This window comes from Mustela erminea, chromosome 11, assembly GCF_009829155.1.
Source record: "Mustela erminea isolate mMusErm1 chromosome 11, mMusErm1.Pri, whole genome shotgun sequence".
In the NCBI taxonomy this organism is placed as follows: domain Eukaryota; kingdom Metazoa; phylum Chordata; class Mammalia; order Carnivora; family Mustelidae; genus Mustela; species Mustela erminea.
In genome coordinates this window covers 85,810,744-85,831,746 of record NC_045624.1, presented here as the reverse complement: position 1 = coordinate 85,831,746, position 21,003 = coordinate 85,810,744, and the positions used below count along the sequence as shown (strand labels likewise).

At 41.6% G+C, this 21,003-nt stretch overlaps 1 protein-coding gene across 3 annotated transcripts in view; it reads left to right on the top strand.

Moving 5' to 3' along the window:
* The window catches only part of RELN (reelin), a 497,367-nt gene that overhangs the window by 392,311 nt on the left and 84,053 nt on the right, over positions 1–21,003 (top strand). For all 3 annotated transcript variants that reach the window (XM_032304615.1, XM_032304614.1, XM_032304616.1), the window contains exons 28-34: positions 101–333; positions 9,263–9,420; positions 10,685–10,892; positions 12,252–12,328; positions 18,261–18,419; positions 18,607–18,795; positions 19,325–19,598. In XM_032304615.1, coding sequence (XP_032160506.1) covers positions 101–333; positions 9,263–9,420; positions 10,685–10,892; positions 12,252–12,328; positions 18,261–18,419; positions 18,607–18,795; positions 19,325–19,598 — 1,298 coding nt within the window. The remainder of the gene's footprint in view (positions 1–100; positions 334–9,262; positions 9,421–10,684; positions 10,893–12,251; positions 12,329–18,260; positions 18,420–18,606; positions 18,796–19,324; positions 19,599–21,003) is intronic.

Below are 21,003 nucleotides of genomic sequence, written 5' to 3'. Positions count from 1 at the left end.
CAGACTCTCAATATAAGAGCCTTGTCTGCTGTAGCACCTGATGTGTTGAGTGCTAACTTGGAACCAAAACCTTGTCTAATCCTGTCTTTCCTTTTGACAGCTAAACATAGGCTGTGCCAATCAGTTCAGCAGTGCTGCCCCCGTTCTTCTTCAGTACTCTCATGATGCGGGTATGTCCTGGTTTCTGGTGAAAGAAGGCTGTTACCCAGCTTCTGCCGGCAAAGGATGTGAGGGCAACTCCAGAGAACTAAGTGAGCCCACCGTGTATCACACGGGGGACTTTGAGGAATGGACGAGAATCACCATTGTCATTCCAAGGTCTCTCGCATCCAGGTAAAGTGAACATTCTTATTGCATGCCGTAGGCATTCTTTCTTGGGAGCAGAAATTTATCTCAATATCATCATTTCAGTAGCCTGCAAGAGTTTATAGAGGCTAGCTATATCTAGTCACTAAAGGACTCTTGAGGAAAAAAGCCCTGGGGCAAAATTCCCAACGTCAGGGTGTGTGCATTGGTGTCTGTGCACATACAGACCTGTGTGCTTGGCAAACAAACTTGCTCATTGATTCATCCACTCAACAGATATTTAGTGAACACCAGTCCGGGCATTGGGATTGCAGCAGTGAACAAAAGATGTTAAAGTCAAAAAAAAAAAAAAAAAAAAAAAAAAGATGTTAAAGTCTAAGAGAATAGCAAGTCATTATAATCTCTGACTTAGACTTTCTAGAGATTTTGGATAATTTAATGCTTCCCTGTGTGGACAATTTGAGATATCTTGCAATATAAAAGATCCCTTTAAATGACTATTAAAATAATAGAAAGATTAAAAATCAGTTGACAGAGAAATGAGATAAATGGATAAAAAAAACTTGAAGTGAATTAGTTTCATTAATAGGGCAATAAATTTAACCCAGTTTTCTAGCAGCTAAGACAAGGGGAGAAAATGCAGGGTCATTTAGTTCTCATGTTTGAGTAAAAAGAAAAAAATACATTCTGATTTTTAAGAAAAAATATACAATTTTTTTCCATCTCCATTCTCCATTCCATTTATTCTAGAATAAATGTATAGCATGCATAGGTATCCTTAAGGCAAGTAAAGTAGCTAACACAGAGACCAGGATTTTTAACTCTATCATTTTATGAAAAATAAAGAAACATTCTTCAAGTGGACACTTCTTAATTGAATCTCAGAATGTAGCATTAAATTGTGACTAAGTTAAAGCATTTCTGCAGAGCCTAGATGATACAAATCTACTTGTACAGCTTTCTGGTCACGGCTTAATATATGCTTGGAATATTCATTAGTGCCATTCAGCAGTATTTCCAGCTTGCTTCCTTGCTGGAATATAGAAGGATTTATATTTTCCTCACACCTTTTAAAGTTTGACATGGCCTAATAAAATGTAAATGGAAATGAAATGTGTGATTTTTGAGAGCCCTTGTGCATTTTGCCGTGTTCTCTGCCTTCTGAAAGCATGTTTGGAAATGTAATATTCATCAGTCTGGGTCACTGTCTACAATAAGCAGACTTCCTTGCTGGCCTACAGTGAACATACTTGCATAAGCAAGAAATAAACTTTTTTTGAGTTAAGCCACTGAGATTGGGGATAGTTTGTCAACAAGGACTGATCTCATCCTGACAGTGGTAACAGCTTAGCAAGCTAGAGGACTGCTTTATTCATAGAGTTCTTCCATTCCAACCATTCTGGATGTGACATCGTTCACTGAATTGATCACCAAACTCACTGTGCATCATCTAGCTAGAGAAGCTGATTATGTTCTCTCCCTCCCTCATACTTAGGTGTGCATCTCTCAAAAATTACGCCGCACACTTTGGTAGACAAACTTCTCAGATCAGGAGAGAACTTGTTTAGTCAAGGATGTACAAGTTTCTGGGTTAATCTACTAAACTTTGAAGCCTAATCTTTAAATACCAGTTATTCCCAGGAAAGAGCTTGTCAGTTGGTGGATCTAAGTCCACTTCTAAGTAATTTTTTGTCTTTATATCCCAATGTTCTTTGCAGTATCTTAAAGAGAGACTCAGATGAACTGATGTGAGCTTGTTAGTTGGTGGATCTAAGTCCACTTCTAAATAATTTTTTGTCTTTATATCCCAATGTTCTTTGCAGTATCTTAAAGAGAGACTCAGATGAACTGATGTATGGTGGCGATGTTGCTGGGTTGGCCTTCTTTGGTGAAATGTAAGAATTTGACTTGCAGTGTGCTTTAGGAAGGATACAGGCCCAGCTGCTCTAACAGAAAAACAGATACAAATGGTTAACAAGGCTTCAATCAGATAGAAAGTCTTTCTTCTATCACAGTCCAGAGGGGGCGGTTCAGAGCCGACAGGGTGGTCTGCAGTTCTGAGCACAACAGTCTCATCTCTGGCTCCAAGGCAGCATTCCAGATGTCATCATCTCTTAACCGGAGGAAGGAAAAAGGGAGCAGGGATGCATAGATACTTTTTTTTAAAAAATTTTAAGATTGAGTTTGGTTAGTTGGTTGTTTGTTTATTTATTTATTTAAGATTTTATTTATTTATTTGACAGAGAGAGATCACAAGTAGGCGGAGAGGCAGGCAGAGAGAGAGGAGGAAGCAGGCTGCCCAGCCAGCAGAGAGCCTGATGTGGGGCTCAATCCCAGGACCCTGGGATCATGACCTGAACTGAAGGCAGAGGCTTTAATCCACTGAGCCACCCAGGCGCCCTGAGTTTATTTTATTTATTTTAGAGAGAGAGAGAACGATCTCAAGCAGGGGAAGGAGCAGTGGGAGAGGGAGGGGAGAGAGAGTATCCCAGACAGACTCCCCGCTAAGTGCTGAGACTGACTCAGGGCTAGAGGTCACAACTCTGAGATCACGACCCCCGAGATCATGACCTGTACTGAAAGCAAGAGTTGGATGCTTAACTGACTGTGCCACCAAGTTGCTCAGATAGGTTACTTTTCAAAAAATCATCCTTACTCCTTGTTTATATTACCAAGTACAGCCTAGGATAATATATGTACAGTTATCTATTACTATGCCACCGGTCTCCAAATCTTATCTCTCCAAACAAAAGCAACAAGTGGTTGACTTTCTTGTGGTTTTGTGGATTATCTGGGTGGTCCTGCCACAGCTCTGTCTGGGCTCCATCATGGAACTGTATTTAGTCAGAGGGTTAGTTAGTATTTGGGCCCAGCAGGACCTTTCTCTCTGTGTCGTCTTTAGCCCAGTATTTATCGCAGTTGGTATTTCTAGAATTCCAAGAAAACAGAAGTAAAAGTATCTTATTTGCCACATGCTATTGGTCAAAGCAAGTCACAAGGCCACTCTAGATTCAGAATGTGGGAAAACAGACTCCCCTTTTTGACAGGAAGTGCAGAAAAGTCAGACTACCAAGGAACAAAGCCATGAGGAGATGTGTAATTCACTGGGGGCATTATTGTCACAATCTATGATAATCTGTCCTACCTCCAGTGACTCACATCTCCCACGGCCAGATACATTCAATTCACTTTTCTCCCAAGACCTGCCAAGTGTCATCCCATTACAGTATCAGGCACTAAGTCACTGATCTCGTGATCTCTATCAGGTCAGGCTATGGCCTGGATAGGGCTTCTCATGATCTAGAGGCCTATGAACTAAAAAAGACAATAATCCATATCCAACATACAGTGGTGAGATACTGACAGGTTGATGACAATAGATACTTCCACTCAAAAAAAGTTGAGGGATGGGGAATAGGAAATGCAACAGCCACTGGCCAGTAGGAATACTAAAAGCCATTAAGATACTTATTATTAGGGCACCTGGGTGGCTCAGTTGGTTGGGCTACTGCCTTTGGCTCAGGTCATGATCCCGGAGTGCCGGGATCGAGTCCCACATCGGGCTCCCAGCTCTGCAGGAAGACTGCTTCTCTCCTCTCATTCTCTCTCTCTCTCTCAAATAAATAAAATCTTTTTTTAAAAAAGATACTTGTTATTAGAACTCCCCCCTGCATGAGCAATGTCCAGGACAAGAACGTTGCCTTGATTAAATTCTACTCCTTAGGAGTGGTTCCCTAATCTATTGTTCTTCCCAGCTATTACCTCTGCTTTGTAGGTAAAGACGTCTGAGGCGTCTTTCCTTTGCCATGAGAATTTATCTGTGTTGGTAACCTCATAACCATCTCATCCTTCTTTCTGCTCATCGCAAGCTGGGCACATAGCAGTGCAGCCCTCTAATCCTCACCAAGATGACTGCCTCCTCTGACACTTTTCTGAAACTTTGGCCCAACTACAGCTCTTCCATATAGAGAGTGCAGCATGCCTTGAATCTGGGGCACAGCTCGGGGTGTATATTTCCTGCAATGATGGAATTGCATGAAAGTAGTGGTAAAGCTATATATGAGAACTAAAAGGTTTTCCTTAATATTGCAAAGTGAGCCAGTATTTTGAGGCTCCCAATGTATCCGTATTGTCTTGGACCTCAGCCCTGGGAAGAAGAAATAGTCTTCATTAGAGTCCAGCTTCCTGGCTGATTTGAACACCATCCAGCCAGCTGGCTAGTGGCATCCATGACAAAGAGCTCTCTACTGAAGAGTAGTAAATATGTTTCCACTTTGAGAGCGGTTGTTGTTTCTTCTGCAATATGTTCAGCTCTGCTATCTCCAAATGCAGTGTTGGAAAGCTGAGAATTCTAAGTGTGAAAATTGTTAAAATTGGGAGCTATTTTGCCATGAGGCAGCGTGCTTATAATAGTTACTAGAACATTACTCTCTCACAAACAATTCTAAGGTGGTTTTCTCAAAGGGGCATTCTGTCCTCGTACTCATTACCTTAGTTCTTACCTTCAAAGGAGAGACTTTGGTGACTGTAGATATAAGCTGGTGTATCCCTGACACTCAGCAACATTCTGGCAATACAATATGTCCTGTCATGCAGCCTGCTGTAAGTTCCCTGTGCAGAATGCAAAATGTTGGTATCTCTGGGGCCGGGGTGGGGGGCACAGTAGGAGAGAATGTGCTAGAAACACAGTTGTTTAGCGTTCAGCAGAATATCTCCTCCATGGCCACTATCACCTGTGCACCTCTGCACAGGACAAGCAGGTTCACAGGAATCTTCTTGGTTGGAGAGGTCACTACAACAGTACTCTCAGGTGTGATGGTGGAAGGGGAAGGTATAGAATCCTATTCTCCTGGTTACTCAGGCATCCTGTGAACAAAAGTAATTGGGAAAGGAGTCAGATATAGTCTTATCTTCTAAAACTTCTTCCTCATCTGGGAAAGCAAGACAAAGGGGAAGTTTTGTTCAATGATTTGAATGGCCAAGCCACACTGTGGTTTATATCTAGTAAAATTATGTAAAATTAAACTCATCTTTTCCCCAATCCTCATCTCCTTTGATCCTTCCCAGACCTTCCTGACTGTCAGGTGAAAGATGGTCTTCTAGCATTATGTCCTTCTCAATCACAGTAGTAAACAGGGTTGCACATGGACATTTCTTTGTTCGGGGTTTGACTAATGTGTTTCCTCACTTGAATTCAGGCTTCGTGATGGCAGGAACTGTGCTGGGTTTTGCTTGCCATCCTACACCTTGCCCTAGCACTATGCCTGGCGTGCCAGACGCACTTCGTAAATGCCAGTTGAATGAAGGGATCCTGAATGAGGAATAAGGACCAACAGTAGGTGATGACCTACAGTGAAGATACCTCCCTTTTTAAAATATGTTTTCCAAAATAAATTCAGTGCCGTTCAGCAAAAAACCATTCTTCTGCATTCTGCTGTATCTCCCTGAAAAGGCACAGATTTCATGTGCACACATGGGCACACACACATTAATAGCATTGATAATTTTAAGACTTCATCTCTTCTACTTTAGGAAGGACAAACTATATGGAATCTAGACATGCTTATTAGCTCAATTTTGGCCCACTTCTTGTTGTTGTTGCTATAGCCTAAAAATTACATGTTATTTCATGTTTAAGAAAAGTAAATAAAGGTAAGATACACTTGAGGCCTGGTTCTGCACACGGGAATGGATAACAGGCTCATTCTGGTTCCTGCAGCTAGATTCAGTTGGAGGTTCATTCTGTAAGTGGACAGCATCATACTTTGCTTGTCTTTGACTAGCCTTCTCCATTGTTCCACCATACTGTTCCTGTGTGGAGTATGAGTACCCAGAAAAGAACTAGTCCAAGGATAAAAGTTATTCAGTCTTCAGTTAACAAAGCCATTCCAGTAGTGAGCAGCAAATATCCCAATGTAGAGAGAATGATGAATTCATGGTGCGGAGTCAGGAAATTCCCTGCATGCCGGGTGTCTTGTAACATAGTGTTTAAATTAGGAGCATGTAGGATCCCAAGCACAGTAGATTTTTGCTGGTATAAGAAGAGGTTTCCAAGCAAAGATTCAGGAACAGTTTGATGAAAAGTATCCTATTATAAAAAATAGCTCTTAGGCAAGGAATTAGAAGACATTTCAAGAAACAGGCACGATAACTTTAACCATCAGAAACCACCTGTTTTTTCAGGGAAGAAGTCAAGCACCCATCTCACTTTGGCCTACTTCTTCTGATGGTCTCTCCATGTCTACAGTTTTTTTTTTTAGTGAATCTCTTACTAGTTCTTCCTCTTATTCCAGCAACCCTCAGTTTCTGAATTATTTGTGCTCAATTCCAAAACAGTGCAAGAGAGAGTAGGACAGGCAGCAGGAGGCATCAGGAACCAGACATAACTGGGAAAAATTTAAATGAAGCAAAAGTTGCCTATGTCATGATGGGTGAAAACTTTCTTGCTTTGATTTGCACCTACTAACTAAAAACCATCTAGGGGTGCCTGGGTAGCTCAGTCATTAAGCGTCTGCCTTCATTGCAGGTCATCATCCCAGGGTCCTGGGATTGAGCTCCACATTGGGCTCCCTGATCAGCAGGAGGCATGCTTCTCCTTCTCACAGTCCCCTTGCGTGTGTTCCCCTTCTCACTGTCTCTCTCTGTGTCAACAAATAAAATCGTAAAAACAAAACTAAAAAACATCTAGCAGAGATTAAAAGATCATACCTCTTTAGATACAATCTCTTGCCCTTTTACTTTGAAACGTGGGCTCTCAGCTAGGACTCCTTGCTATGATTCATCATGTCCAGGACTCGCCCTGTTAACCAATAACTCATCACTTTGATTTGCCCTGTTCTTTTTTTCTTTATTTAAAAATAGATTCTTTAAAGCTCAGCTCCTGAGGTCCTTCACATTCTCAAATATCAAACTGCAAACTCTGCTTCTTGGGTCTATAGGAGCCTTAGACTTGGGGGTGCCTCCTTGGTCCGACCACACCAGATCCTGATTCTTTCATTGTTATGAAAATTTGGGGGACCTAAAAAACAGAGATGAGTCAAAGGGTTTCACTTGCTGTTCTTCGTTATCAAATTACCAAAGCTTCTAGAATTCTACTTAAAAGTGGGATTCTTCAACCTTCTGAAAGCTTCTGGGCCTCAACCAGAGCCCACTTCTCTCATGAAGGAGGGCAGCTGATAGAGATACTCTCATCTGATCCAAATGGGAGAACTTAGGGTAGAGGAAAGTTGAAGATGTGTTCACCTTCTTCTTAATGCTGACAAATATATGCTAAGACTTGCCTTAATGAGTGATTAGTCTCTGAATACTTGAACCTAGTAAAAAATATTGTGGGTCACATTTTGCAGATTTGCCAGGAGTAGGTAACTTAGAATAATGAAGAAGAAAAATCCAGGTTTATGGTTCTTGTTGCCAAGTAATCAAAGCTATTCGAAGAGCTAGAAAGAAATGCATTCTGACTCTGCCATATTATTTCCACAGTAATGGAGAGAAGAAGGAACCAACTTTGTCTATAGTTTTCTCAAGCAGTCTTCATTAATCTTTTTTTTTTTTTAACTTTTTTATTTTTTTATAAACATGTATTTTTATCCCCAGGGGTACAGGTCTGTGAATCGCCAGGTATACACACTTCACAGCACTCACCAAAGCACATACCCTCCCCAATGTCCATAACCCCAAGCCCCCTTCTCCCAACCCCCCTCCCCCCAGCAACCCTCAGTTAGTCTTCATTAATCTTTAAGATTTTTTACCCTTGTTCACAAAGAAACTGGATTCACTCAAAAGTCTATAAATATTGGCAGTGAAATTAATTGGACTCCAGATAACCTAATCCATCTTCCTTCCTTGTTGTCAGTAGAACTGAGAAGGAAGAGGTGTTTTCCTGGTCTGACATTAGAGATATGCACAGGTTTCCATATATTTGAGAAGAAAGAGATATGCTGAGAGGCTCACAAAGACTGGAGAGCAAATGAGACCAGAGTTAGTCTGGCAGCCTCAAGACTGTTATGGGGGAAGAAGTACCGGGCAGCAGCCCAGCCCACTGGCGTTCCAAGGTTTGAAGCACTGGGACCAGGTCCCTCTTTGTTCATTGGCAGTCACCAGTATTGGCAGCCTAGCTCGTTGCTAAGAGCTAGTAGAATGAGCAGTCTTAGGGATTTGAAGTTGAGAGGTGAGGAGGAAGGCAACAGGTGGGAGGAACACGGTCAGTACAAACTTATTAACTCTTTCCTGCCAGGATCATGTCAGTGGCAAATAGCCAGAGTCCCTTTATGTGTCTCAACAAAGAACATTCTATCTGATTATCTCAGAAATTCCTAAATAGCCTTTTCTGAAAATGCCCATAAAATCAATGCAATGGGAGGGTAATATATTAATTATGCAAAAGGAATACATTTCTGGTTTTTATTACTAAAAACATATGAGATGGGGGGCGCCTGGGAGGTTCAGTCAGTTAAGCATCTGCCTTCAGCTAGAGTCATGATCCTGGGGTCCTGGGATCGAGCCCAATGCCAGGCTCCTTGCTTGGCAGAGAGTTTGCTTCTCTCTCTCCCACCGCCCCTCCCCAAGCTCATGTTCTCTCTCTCCCTTTGCTTTTTCTCTCAAATAAATAAATAAAGTAAATCTAAAAAAAGTAAAAAGAAAGTCTATACATGTTTTTTTAAAAAAGCATGTGAGATAGAACATATACAAGCTATAATGTATAATAGGTGTCTGGCTGTCAATAATCTTTTGTACCTGATTTCTCCTGGTGTTGAAACATTAAGGCTGAAGAGGAAATCAACAAGTTTCAAGAAAGCTCTGTGAGAGACACTTTATTGTAAAGATTAAGTGTCCAGTCAAGTGGTCATGACTGTTAAATAAACACGAAACCTTTCTTGAATTTTTCTGAACTGCTCTGTTTCAGTGTTTTTGCATGTGGTATTGGTGTAAGAGACACATGTGTTGTTTTCCCCAACAGTAAAACCAGATTCCGATGGATTCAGGAGAGCAGCTCACAGAAGAACGTGCCTCCCTTTGGTTTGGATGGAGTATATATATCTGAGCCTTGTCCCAGTTACTGCAGTGGCCACGGAGACTGTGTGTCAGGGGTGTGTTTCTGTGACCTGGGGTACACCGGTAAGGCTGCAGGCATGTGGCAGATGGTTTGTAAAATAGTCATCTCTAGTTACTGCCTTTCATGTTGCTTCTTCCAAGGAAATATATTCCAAGATGATTCTTCTTTAAGTCCTAGTTGTAGGAATTTGCCACCCAGGCATTTTAGGTGCTGAGAGATATTTTATAGTTTTGAGTTACCTAAGGAAAAAAATACAAGGTAGCACCAATTTCACTCCCTAAAAGAGATTAATTTATTAGTAATAGTGGTAATAGTTAATATTGCTTTCAGCTCTACTTTATGCAGGCACTATAAGTAGTAAGTGCATTTTATATCATCTCACTGAATTCTAACAAAAACCCTGTTCCATAGTACATACTGTGATTTTCTTGTTTATGTTTGAGGAAACTGAGACAAAGAGAGGCTTAGTACCTCTCCCAAGGCACACAGCGATGAGTTGCTAAAGCCAGGCTTTAGACTCTGGGAAGTCATTCTCTAACACTCAGACCTAAGCTCTTCCTTGACCACTTGGCTGCAAGGGACTCTCTGTGCTCTTTACATTGCTTTTTATAAGAACTGTAATTTTACACATGCAGAGTAAAAGTCAGTGCCTGAAATGATAAATCCAAGGCTGCCAAAAGAAAACTTTACAAGAGAGAGATTTTCTGACCACAGTCACCGTTGGCTATTGCTACAAGCAAAAATAAAAAGGGAACTGAGATTAAAGAGTAAAATTGAAGAAAATGTTATAAGCTTCAAAATTTTGTTTAGAGTTTTTCCTAGAGACAACTTCAAAAGGATGATTCCCAGAGTTTCAGCTCTCTGCTCTTCATCTGGCTTGTGACCAAAGACAAACATATGTTGTTGCAGGCCTTCTGTGGGGAGTACTGCCACTCATGGTTTCAGGGTATTTTTTTTTTAAGTCAGGGATTAACTCTCCTTATTGATCCTCTGATAGAGGGACAACAAAGGAGCAAATTTTATGATGAGCAAAATCTATTTTTCAGTTTGCCCACCTCCTCTTGGTAGCAAGAACCATGGAAATGTGTGTTTCCTACTGTCTCTTTACACATGAATAAAAAATTACAGAGGTGGAATAATGTTTTTGGTGATGGTAGCGGTGGCTGTATTTCAGACAGGCAGTTGTGGGATACAGACTTCCATGTGGTTTCGTGTGCCCCCTAACACCTGTGAAAATGCTTTCTTAGCCCATGTTCTGACTGTACCTTCTTACATGTAACAGTTTCAACAAAGCCTCTCTCTCCTATGTATTTCTTTTCTCGGAAGCCGCGCAAGGAACCTGTGTGTCTAATGTCCCTAATCACAGTGAGATGTTCGATAGATTTGAGGGGAAGCTCAGCCCTCTGTGGTACAAGATAACTGGGGGCCAGGTTGGAACTGGTTGTGGGACACTTAATGATGGCAAATCTCTCTACTTCAATGGCCCCGGGAAAAGGGAAGCAAGGACTGTCCCTCTGGACACCAGGAATATCAGGTAGAGTTTATTGGTATACTTCTCCATAGTATTTACCATGCCTTTGGTCTAACTTAAAACTCTTTGTACTGTTATTGAGGATTTACATAATCCAAGGTTTCTCTATATACATTCTGATATGTAAAAAAATGCAGCATATCTTAAATAGCATAATAAAATAGTTTCTGCAAAACCACAATTCATTAATCAGCCTACAGACATCACCAAAGTCTGTCTAAAGTATGTCAGCTTGGTTTTCTAAAGTTCTGTGTTACTATGAAGAGTGTTTGCTTTTATGCTTATAGCTTCAACTTTAAATTCTGTGTCCAAGAATGATGTATTCCTTTGATTGAAACTTTATGTATTCATTTATTAAAAACTGCTCCAGAAATTTTAAATACCTACACTGACACCTGCTGGTAAAATAAATAACTGCTTGGTTTTAAGGTCAAATGAAATCGTATCACGCCTAAAATGAAACTGTGCTTTTCTCATTATTGTCAGTTAAAATATTTGAGAATCAGAAGAAAAGAAACTGAAGAACTATTTGGAACTTCTAGACTTGTCATCACTAAAGTCTGGAGTTCTGTGTCCCGTTTTATTTCTGCCTTTGATCTCTTTCCCCTTCCTTCTGCGTTCTCTCAGAGGAGCAACTGTTGCATAGGCCCTCTCTGTTGGTTTACTATGGACTGAGGCTTAATTTACATCACACTGAGTATCAGCTGTGAAAAAAAACTTTTTTTTAAGATTTTATTTATTTATTTGACAGAGAGAGAGATCACAAGTAGGCAGAGAGAGAGGGGGAAGCAGGTTCCCTGCCGAGCAGAGAGCCCGATGCAGAGCTCGATCCCAGGACCCTGAGATCATGACTCAAGCCAAAGGCAGAGACTTAACCCACTGAGCCACCCAGGCGCCCCTCAGCTGTGAAAAAATTAAACCTCTGACTCTAAATCAGTACTATAGATAATTATGTGGCCCTAAACTAATGTAGCATAAGGTTAGATTTTTCCTCATCCTGAATTTCCAAGAACAGTATTATCTCAATCTAAGGAATGAGCATTTCCATGATTACACTCAATTATATCAAAGTTCACATTGAAGTAAAATTCAGCTGTTTCTTTTTGTTTAAATCATTATTATAGTACAAAATTAGTGGTTAATAAGTAACCACTTCTAAAATGGTTACAGAATTAGGTCGCTATATAATCTATGTAGTTTCTACTTCTCATATGCCATTGGTGTTTAAACGTACTATTTTGGAATTACAGAAGCTTTTTTTTTTTTTCAGAAGCTTTTTTTTTAATATGTCAAAATGCAAAAGTTTAATTTCTTCTTCTCTATTTGTAAGTAAACTGGAGTTTGTCCCCTCCTCCCTTACAGACTCGTTCAGTTTTATATACAAATTGGGAGCAAAACTTCAGGGATTACCTGCATCAAACCAAGAGCTAGAAATGAAGGTAAGTCGCTGTATTCCCTTAGAAATTATAGTTACTGTGGGTAGATTACTCCTTTTTCTTCCCAACGTTTGGCCAGGATTTTGTAAGCTGAGATGCTACCCTGAGTCATTTCTTCTCTTCTCTTCTCTTCTCTTCTCTTCTCCATCATTAAATGACTAGCTGCATAGAGCCATGATCTTTTAGGCCCCTTATCTAGGTCCTTACACTGGAAAAGTTTATGGATCATGTCAGAGTATATTTGTTTTGATCGAAGTATTTGTTTGTGGTCAGAGTATATTCATTTTAAGGAATGCTGTTCCTTTATAACTTTCAATAAGGATAAAAAAATAGTAGAACCTTTTACATTTAGTGTGGGGCTAGAAGCTTGTTTGCAAGGGCATTACTGAACGCACATCAGACTCTACTTCGTGCCCATAAAGGTTCTGGGGGTACTAGCATCCTTTGGTAGAAGGAACAGTTCTTGGCAGTGATAAACCTTAAATTTTACTAAGCACCTATTATATGCAAAGTACTCCAAGTGTTTTATCTGTTAATCCATTTCATCTTCATCATGCCTCTTTGCCATAGGTATTATTAGTCCTATTTCACAGATGCAGAAAGTGAGGCACAGGTAGATCAAGTAACCTAGCCAAGATCATGTAGTCTGTAAGTGGATGAGCAGGAATTCAAACTACAGAGGCTCATTCCAGAATGGATGCCTTAACCACCCACATCCTGTGTCTCTCCTTGCCCAGATCTCTGTTTTCTCTAGGCTTCCATGCCATCTTCTGCTTCCGTGATTCAGTTCTAAAAGAAATGCAAAAGGCTTGTAGTATATGTTAGTAGCCTCCTGGAGCCCTACAGACTGGGGATGCCCTAAGGAATTCTGAAGGCGAGTTTTCCTACCACAAAACCCCTGGGCTTCTCAGATGGGGCCTCCTCCAAAACTTGATCTCATGAATGGGACGTGACAGGTTGTGTAGCTTCTGAGTTTGTTATTATCTCAGGCATGCCTGTGTGTAACATACTGGCCTAAACCATCCCTGTTAATCAGTGGAGCTGCTGAGAGCTCAGTGACTGATCGGACATGTCCTTGGCCGTATTATTGGTGACTGAAAGCTTTCATGACTTTTTCTGAATTTGTTAGTACTTTTAGTCTAATAATTGTCCAGATCATTGATTTACTGAAGCAGCAATCTAGAAACTTCTACAAACCCATTTTGTGTTCCCTAATCTCTTCAACAAATGTCTCTTCAAGAGTCTGCTCTAAGCCACACATGTTCTAGGCTGTGGATACCGTGTCCCCAAACGTCTGACACAGCAGTCACGATGAGCTAGGCGATGAGCTATCACGAACAGCCCTCAAAATCTCAATAGGTTGGAAAAGGAAAGATTTCTTCTTTCTGCTACATTTCATCGAGGCTCATCTGAGGTTCTCCTTCCAGCACCCAGGATGGATGCGGGGTAGATCCTGGATGTTGCCTGCCATGTAGCAGAGGGAAAGAGAGAGTGTGTCACACGGGACTAGAGCTCCAAACCACCACAGGCCAAAAGGGGAAGAAGAACCAGAGTGGCCCTCATACCACGGCAGATAAAAACCAGGCCCCAAAGGGCGCTTCGCTCCTAGTGAGAGGAGTCAGAAAGCACACGAATAAGCAAGATGTTAGATTGATGGTTAGACGGAAATAAATAAGCTGATGAGATGGACAGCTGTTGGCTGAGAGATGTGATCTAGATAAAGCGGTCTGGGAGGGGGGCTCACTGAGAAAGTAACGTTTAAATTGAAATCTAAAGGATGGAAAGGAGCCAGCAACATGATGAGGCCAGGGAGAGTTTTCCAGTCAGAAGCAGCAGCAGAGGCCACGAAGTGGAAAAGAATTGTGATGTTGGAGAACAAAAGGAAGGCTGGTATGGCTTGGGACTCATAGAGAATGAGGGGCAGGAGCCCAGGCACATGGGGCCTTGCTAGCTACGGTAGGGAGATGGGGTGTGAATCCACGGGTCATGGACACCAGCTGAAGGCCTTGAACCCAGGGGACAACATCATCTGATTTAAATTTTTACAAGCTCAACCCACAAAAATAATAAGTAGTTCAAAACACAGAAGTATTTCTAGAACACATGCTCCGCCCATGCAGAGGTGGGAACTTTGAGGTGTACAGATGACAGGGTCTCATCCTGACGATCTTATTTTCTGATTGGAGAGGTAGAGCATGTTAACATTTTCTTTAACCTCTGTAATAAAATTACTATAAAATACTGGGTGGTTGGAACCGTGTAGCAATTGTGTGCGTGACTCTTCTAAAAATTGTAGATCCCTGGATATGAACTTAAAAAAAAAATTAAAAACTGACCAGAATAGACTAGGAAACATCTACCTGTCATAGAGATGAAGTTCTGCTCTACACTTAACCTCTGACTACAAATGCTGTTGCTTGTCCTGCCAGGTAGATTCTCTGAGGACCCATTTAGGAATAAGCAACTTTTTCTCCACTACCCTTGAGCTGTTTTCTTGAACTCCTTGCTAGCCATTTAATTCACATCCCACAGGCATTTCTCAGTCTTTTATTGAAAACTGGTTGTTAAAATGTCAATCTGCCTAAATCCTTGAACCAATCTCTTCCAGTTGATGAAAGTACAGATTTTTTTTTTTTAACTTACTCAAGCTGAAGCCTTAATTTACATATTTGGAATTAAAATCAAAATTAGGCTATTTTCAATAAGACTGGGCAGAACGCAGATGGGGTTGTAATTCAAAAAGAGAAATGTGGTACATGCCCGAAACACTTGGGAGATGAGCTAAAATGGCTTGGTTTTATTTTTCAGATGTGCAGTGTGTCATATGACCCAGCTAATGGGGCTCGGCAATTTATATGAAATAGAGATACTGCTGTTTCCCTTTCTTGCATTCCCCCATTGTTTCAGACTTCTGGGAGGCCCTCCTTTATTGTCCTTTGGGATTGGGTCCTAATCTCTGCAGACCTGGTTGTGTCCCTCCTAAAAAAGCTACTGAGAAGTACTGCAAACAGAAACAAAACGAATATGGACCCCTTGAGTCCTGCTTCTCATGTACACTTGATCCTCTAGGGAGCTTTCAAAGGCAAGTTCTGAGTCAGCAGGACTAGGGATGTTATGCTGCATAATGAATGACTCCAAAACTGAGTGGCTTAGCACAAGAAACAGCAGTTATCTTCTGGTTTCTGTGAGTCAGGAATTCAGGAGCAGCTGAGCTGGGTGGTCCTGACTGAGGATTTTGCATCAGGTTGCAGCCAGGGTAAATGCCGGAGAAGGGACCATCATGGAAAGACCCAAGCAGGGCTGGAGGATCTATTTCCAAGATGCTCACTTACATGGCTGGTAGAAAGAGGCCTCAGTTTCCCACTGGGTGGACCTGTCCATAGGCTGTTTGAGCGCATCCCTACCACCTGTCAGTCAGCTTTCCTCAGAGTAAGAGATCCATGAGAAAGATACAAAGACGAATGTGCAAAGCCTTTTATGGCCTAGTCTCAAAAGTCACACACTGTCACTCCTACCATATTCTATGTATTGCATGCAAGTTACTAAGTTCAGCAGCACCCCAAAAAAGGGGGGAAATAAACTCCACTTTTTAAAGGGAAGAGTGTCAAAGAATTTGTGGACGTGTTTTATAACCACCACAGGCAGGGCCTATTACCAGGTGATGCAGGTGCTGGTCCTTGGACCATACTTTGAGTAGAAGGTACTAGAAAGGACTAGCCAATGAGATTTTATTCTCATGATGCTTCCTTTCTGGTACCTTTCTAAAGGTAATCTACCTTTAGAATAATCTAAATTATTCTCTATTCTCTCTCTCTCTCTCTCTTTCCCATCTTATTAAATATAAACCATATCAACACAGATTAATAGCCACAAGAAAAACTAAATTTTGAACTGTCTGGCTTTCTCAGCCACCCAAATTCATATTAAAAGCCAATAGGACATATTTCGAGCAAACATCAAAGGTTGGAGACTGGAGTTCCTCCAGAAGTTCCTCAGCTTAACTAGAATAAAGACTAGAAACAGACTACCTTCCATTTTCTGCATGAACTTTACTGTGACTTGCTCCAACTCATGGGTCTACAGCCACCCACTGAAGCTTTAACTGCCAATCTCTACACTAAGATCCGTCATGCTCTCTCCCCAGGGAGTTGCTATTCTTTGTGCTGTCTTTATCCTCTCATTATAAATGGTGGTTTCTTCTATTTTAAATACAGTAAGATTAATTCTCCCGAGAGTTCTAACTTTTTGCATATTAGTCATTGTTGTTCCTGGCATCCTCCTTGTCAGATGCGGTGATAATAATCCCATGTGCTAACAATTAGCCTTAAAAGGCTGTCTTTGGGTTCTGTATTTTATCCTAATAGTTCCTGAAACTTAATTTTAGTAAACTCTTTGTTGCCCAGCATGATAAAGGGATTGAGATATTCCCACAGTCAGTAATGGGGAAATTAGAAAGTTATCATATATTTCATGAATGATTTAATACCTTTTTCTGAAAAGGTTAAGATATAACAAAATTAGTGTAACAAATACAACTTTCCTGAATATAATTTCTGTGAATACTCAAAGTACTCCAGTATCTCCAGTCATAATTATGAGTATGTGGTGCCAGTTGTACGAATAGGCAGTTAGATGCCCAGAAAGCCCTCTACTCCTCCCATCAATAACAACAGATAGATAAGTAGATATCCTGTTGATTCCCATCATTAGCAATTTTTTTTTTCTTTTTGCATTCAACCTTACCTATTCCCTGTCCCCTCTTTTAAAATAAAAAATGTTTCGGGATATCTGGGTGACTCAGTCAGTTAAGCATCTGACTCTTGATCTCAGCTCAAGTCTTGATCTCGGGGTCCTGAGTTCCAGAGCCCCATGTTGGGCTCCATCCTGGGTGTGGAGCCTACTTTTTAAAAAAACAGTAATTAATTAAAATTTTAAAAGTTTCCAGGGGAGGTAGCGGGGGCAGTGCAGATGGTCCTATAACTTGAATGTGCAAGTCACTAAATCATGTCACCATGGAAACAGGTGGAGGAGGGACATTGGGTAGATGGGGGTGGGTAGAGAGGGCAAGATTGACACAGAAAGGAGAGTAGAACTAATACTGAAGGGGAGTGAATTTTCTGCTTTGCTATTCATTTTACTTCTTTTAAGATTTTTATTTTATTTTTATTTATTTGTCAAAAAGAGAGAGAGGGAGAGTGAAATCACAAGCAGGGGAAGTAGCAGGCAGAGAGAGAAGCAGACTCCCCACTGAACAAGGAGCCTGATGCAGGACTTGATCCGAGGACCCTGGCCTCATGACCTGCGCTGAAGGCAGACGCTTAACCAACTGAGCCATGCAGGTGTCCCCCTGCTTTGCTATTTAGTAATGTGACCTCATTTCAGCTTTAGTAACCAAAGCCTGACAAAGTATAAAGGGCCAGTGAAAGGATCCTCCCATGTAACAGAATTTCATATTGGGCCCTGCTTACTATCTGGTGCTTCGGCAGGAAAAAAGCCCTACTTGATTTGTGCTGGGGAAATTGAGATATTTCTTCGGAGTGTATAATAATGAGATGAGACTTGATAATGTTCCGGACAGAATCTAAAATTCAAATACATGATCTGCTGTGGATTTTTATGTCCCCCTTTTCAACCCACTCATCACTCATACAAAGCTGAGTAGTCTTTAAAAGAGCTTATGTTTTTTCTTTTTTTTTTTTTTTTCCTTCTTCATCTTCCATTTCCTGGGAGTTGGTGCACTAGAAACTGTCAAGGAATTGATGAGCCTTCAGGTCTACTAATTCATTCCTAGGAAGTTAGATGAATGTGCCCTCGTTCTATGAGATGCAATTTGAAGTTTCTGCTGCAGTATTGCCATTTAAAAAATACTGTTCCTTGCCTTTCTTTGCCTCTAGGAAAGCTGTCCAAGTAACTGGATTTATGTCTTTTAACTCAGGGCTTGTTGTTCAGTATTCAAATGACAACGGGATACTCTGGCATTTGCTGCGAGAGTTGGACTTCATGTCATTTCTGGAGCCACAGATCATTTCCATTGACCTGCCACGGGAGGCTAAGACCCCTGCCACAGCTTTTCGATGGTGGCAACCCCAACATGGCAAGTTTCCGATCCCTCCACCCTTCCCAGTGGCCTTGAGAGCATACAGTTAAAGCCGCGTTGTACTGTATGCTTTGTAATTTGCTGTCAGTTTCCTAGACAATTTGATTTAAAAGCATAGTCATAAAGATATTCATATGGCTGGATAACAAACTTTCTCTAACTGCCTTTATTCATCGGATTTCAGGAAAGCATTCAGCCCAGTGGGCTTTGGATGATGTCCTTATCGGAATGAATGACAGCTCTCAAACTGGGTTTCAAGACAAATTTGATGGCTCCATAGATTTGCAAGCCAGCTGGTACCGAATACAAGGAGGTCAAGTCGGTATTGACTGTCTCTCCATGGATACTGCTCTGATATTCACTGAAAACATAGGTATATATTTTCACCAGCTAAAGGGAGAGTATTTCATTAACTAAAGGACTAAATTAACTAAAGCCCAAGAGGAGACTCCCTAATGCAAAACTGTGTACCTAACTGCCTGGGCTGAGGGAGATTCTGGAAAAAAAGGAGCTGGGTTGACCTCTAAGAGAACTTGGTGCGTCTAGCGGCCGCTTGCCCTTGAACTGTCCTCCTTGCGTGATCTAATAAGGCTTCCTCAAATCAGAGCAATAAAATCTCTCTCGGAAGACTCACTCCCATGTCTCGTAATTTGCAGAACTGGCAGAGAGAAGACTCTCCAAGATAGTCACACTTTTCAAATTAGCAGCCTTCCGTGGGTCCAAGCCTCTGCTAACCAAATGAAAGCAGTTATTGCGGGAGCAAAAGTCGCTTCAAATAAGACAGGGTTCTTGTTTGCTCCTGAACATGTTCATTCCAAGCACAAACACCCAATAGCAAAGAGAAGACCATTAAATGCTACCACTCAACTTCTTTTTTTTTTTTTTTTTTTTTTTTTTTGCAGGAAAACCTCGTTACGCCGAGACCTGGGACTTCCACGTGTCGGCATCGACCTTCTTGCAGTTTGAGATGAGCATGGGCTGCAGCAAGCCCTTCAGTGAGGCCCACAGCGTCCAGCTCCAGTATTCCCTGAACAATGGCAGGGACTGGCATCTGGTCACCGAGGAGTGTGTACCTCCCACCATTGGCTGCCTGCACTACACGGAAAGTTCTGTGTACACCTCAGAAAGATTCCAGAATTGGAAGCGGATCACCGTCTACCTTCCACTCTCCACCATGTGAGACTTCCCATGTGGCTTCATTTCAGAACTCTAGGTTCCTGTCACCTCATGTGAAAATAATCATGATTCTGCTTGGCAATTCTGTGATGCTCTCACGATAATTACGCAGGGAGTCTACGTGGAGCGGTGGGGAGGGGGCACGAACAAGGCACTTGGGGTTGCAATTTTATAACGTGTTAGTGAGTTCCAAAAGTTTTACGGGTCTGAACTTTCCTGTTTTCTGGCAACAGGAAGCCTGCCCACCAGAGCCAGTTGTACAAGTAGTCCTGTTCTGTTGTAAAAATACGTATCTACCCAACAACCAGAGAAATATTTGTTCACGTGAAGCAGTATGTGAAATCATCACACGTGGAAGAATAGTAGCCTTAGTTTCTTTATTTTATTTTATTTTATTTTATTTGTTTTTTGACAGAGAGAGAGACAGCAAAAGAGGGAACACAAACAGGAGAGTGGGAGAGGGAAAAGCAGGCTCCCTGGGGCTCGATCCCAGGACCCTGGGATTATGACCTGAGCTGAAGGCAGAGACCTAATGACTGAGCCACCCAGGCGCCCCTCTTTTTTGTTTGTTTGTTTGTTTGTTTTTTCTTTATTTTCAGTACCACAGTGAGAGTAAAAAGATGGTTCCTTCAGAATGTTCATATTGTTTTTACATCTCTCTTTCCCCTCCCTGGGATTTCAGACCATATCAAGACTTGTATTCAGGCTTACAGCAGGCTCCCAGGTTTGCAGTTTAGGCATTGGGATAATTTGGGGATCTTTCTAGGAACCAGTGTGTCCTGAGGTGGCTGGTTAGAGAGCATGCCATTCCCGCCTTGCCCTGCCACTGCTGTGTTCTGGAATTCAGCCACATTGGCCTCTGCAGGCTGCATTTACCAGGCTGCTGTGCCTGCAGGCTCCCAGATAGATTTAGTGGCAGAACCTGGCGTGATAATCAGAGTGGAAACAGAGATAAAACAGGGTATCCCTTCCCTTCCCTTTCTGTCTCAAGAGCATCTTGGCTAACTTCAGTGGCTCCCACCCCCAAAGAAGGCCCCCCACCAGGACCCTGGCCCCTGGGCACCAGCCAACAGTGTCCCTCCAGCTTCGGACTTGCAGCAGTGTCCCAACTTTGCTCAGTTCTGGTCTCCTCGCTGCCCGTTGGCTTCTCAGCTCTGGCACTAACCTCCAGCATCTTGTGTTAAACACTCACTAGAATTAAATACTCATAGTGGTTTCCATGTTGCTGATTTGATTCTGATTCAGAGATGCACCACCAAATGGCAGGGAAAAAATGCAGGAAACCAGAGCATTTTAGCATTGAAGCTAAACGCTGTGGACGCCCTGCGCTTTAAAGAGTGATTACTGGTAGCTCATTTATTCGCTTTATTTTTATTCAACAAACATTTATTGAATATCTACTTTG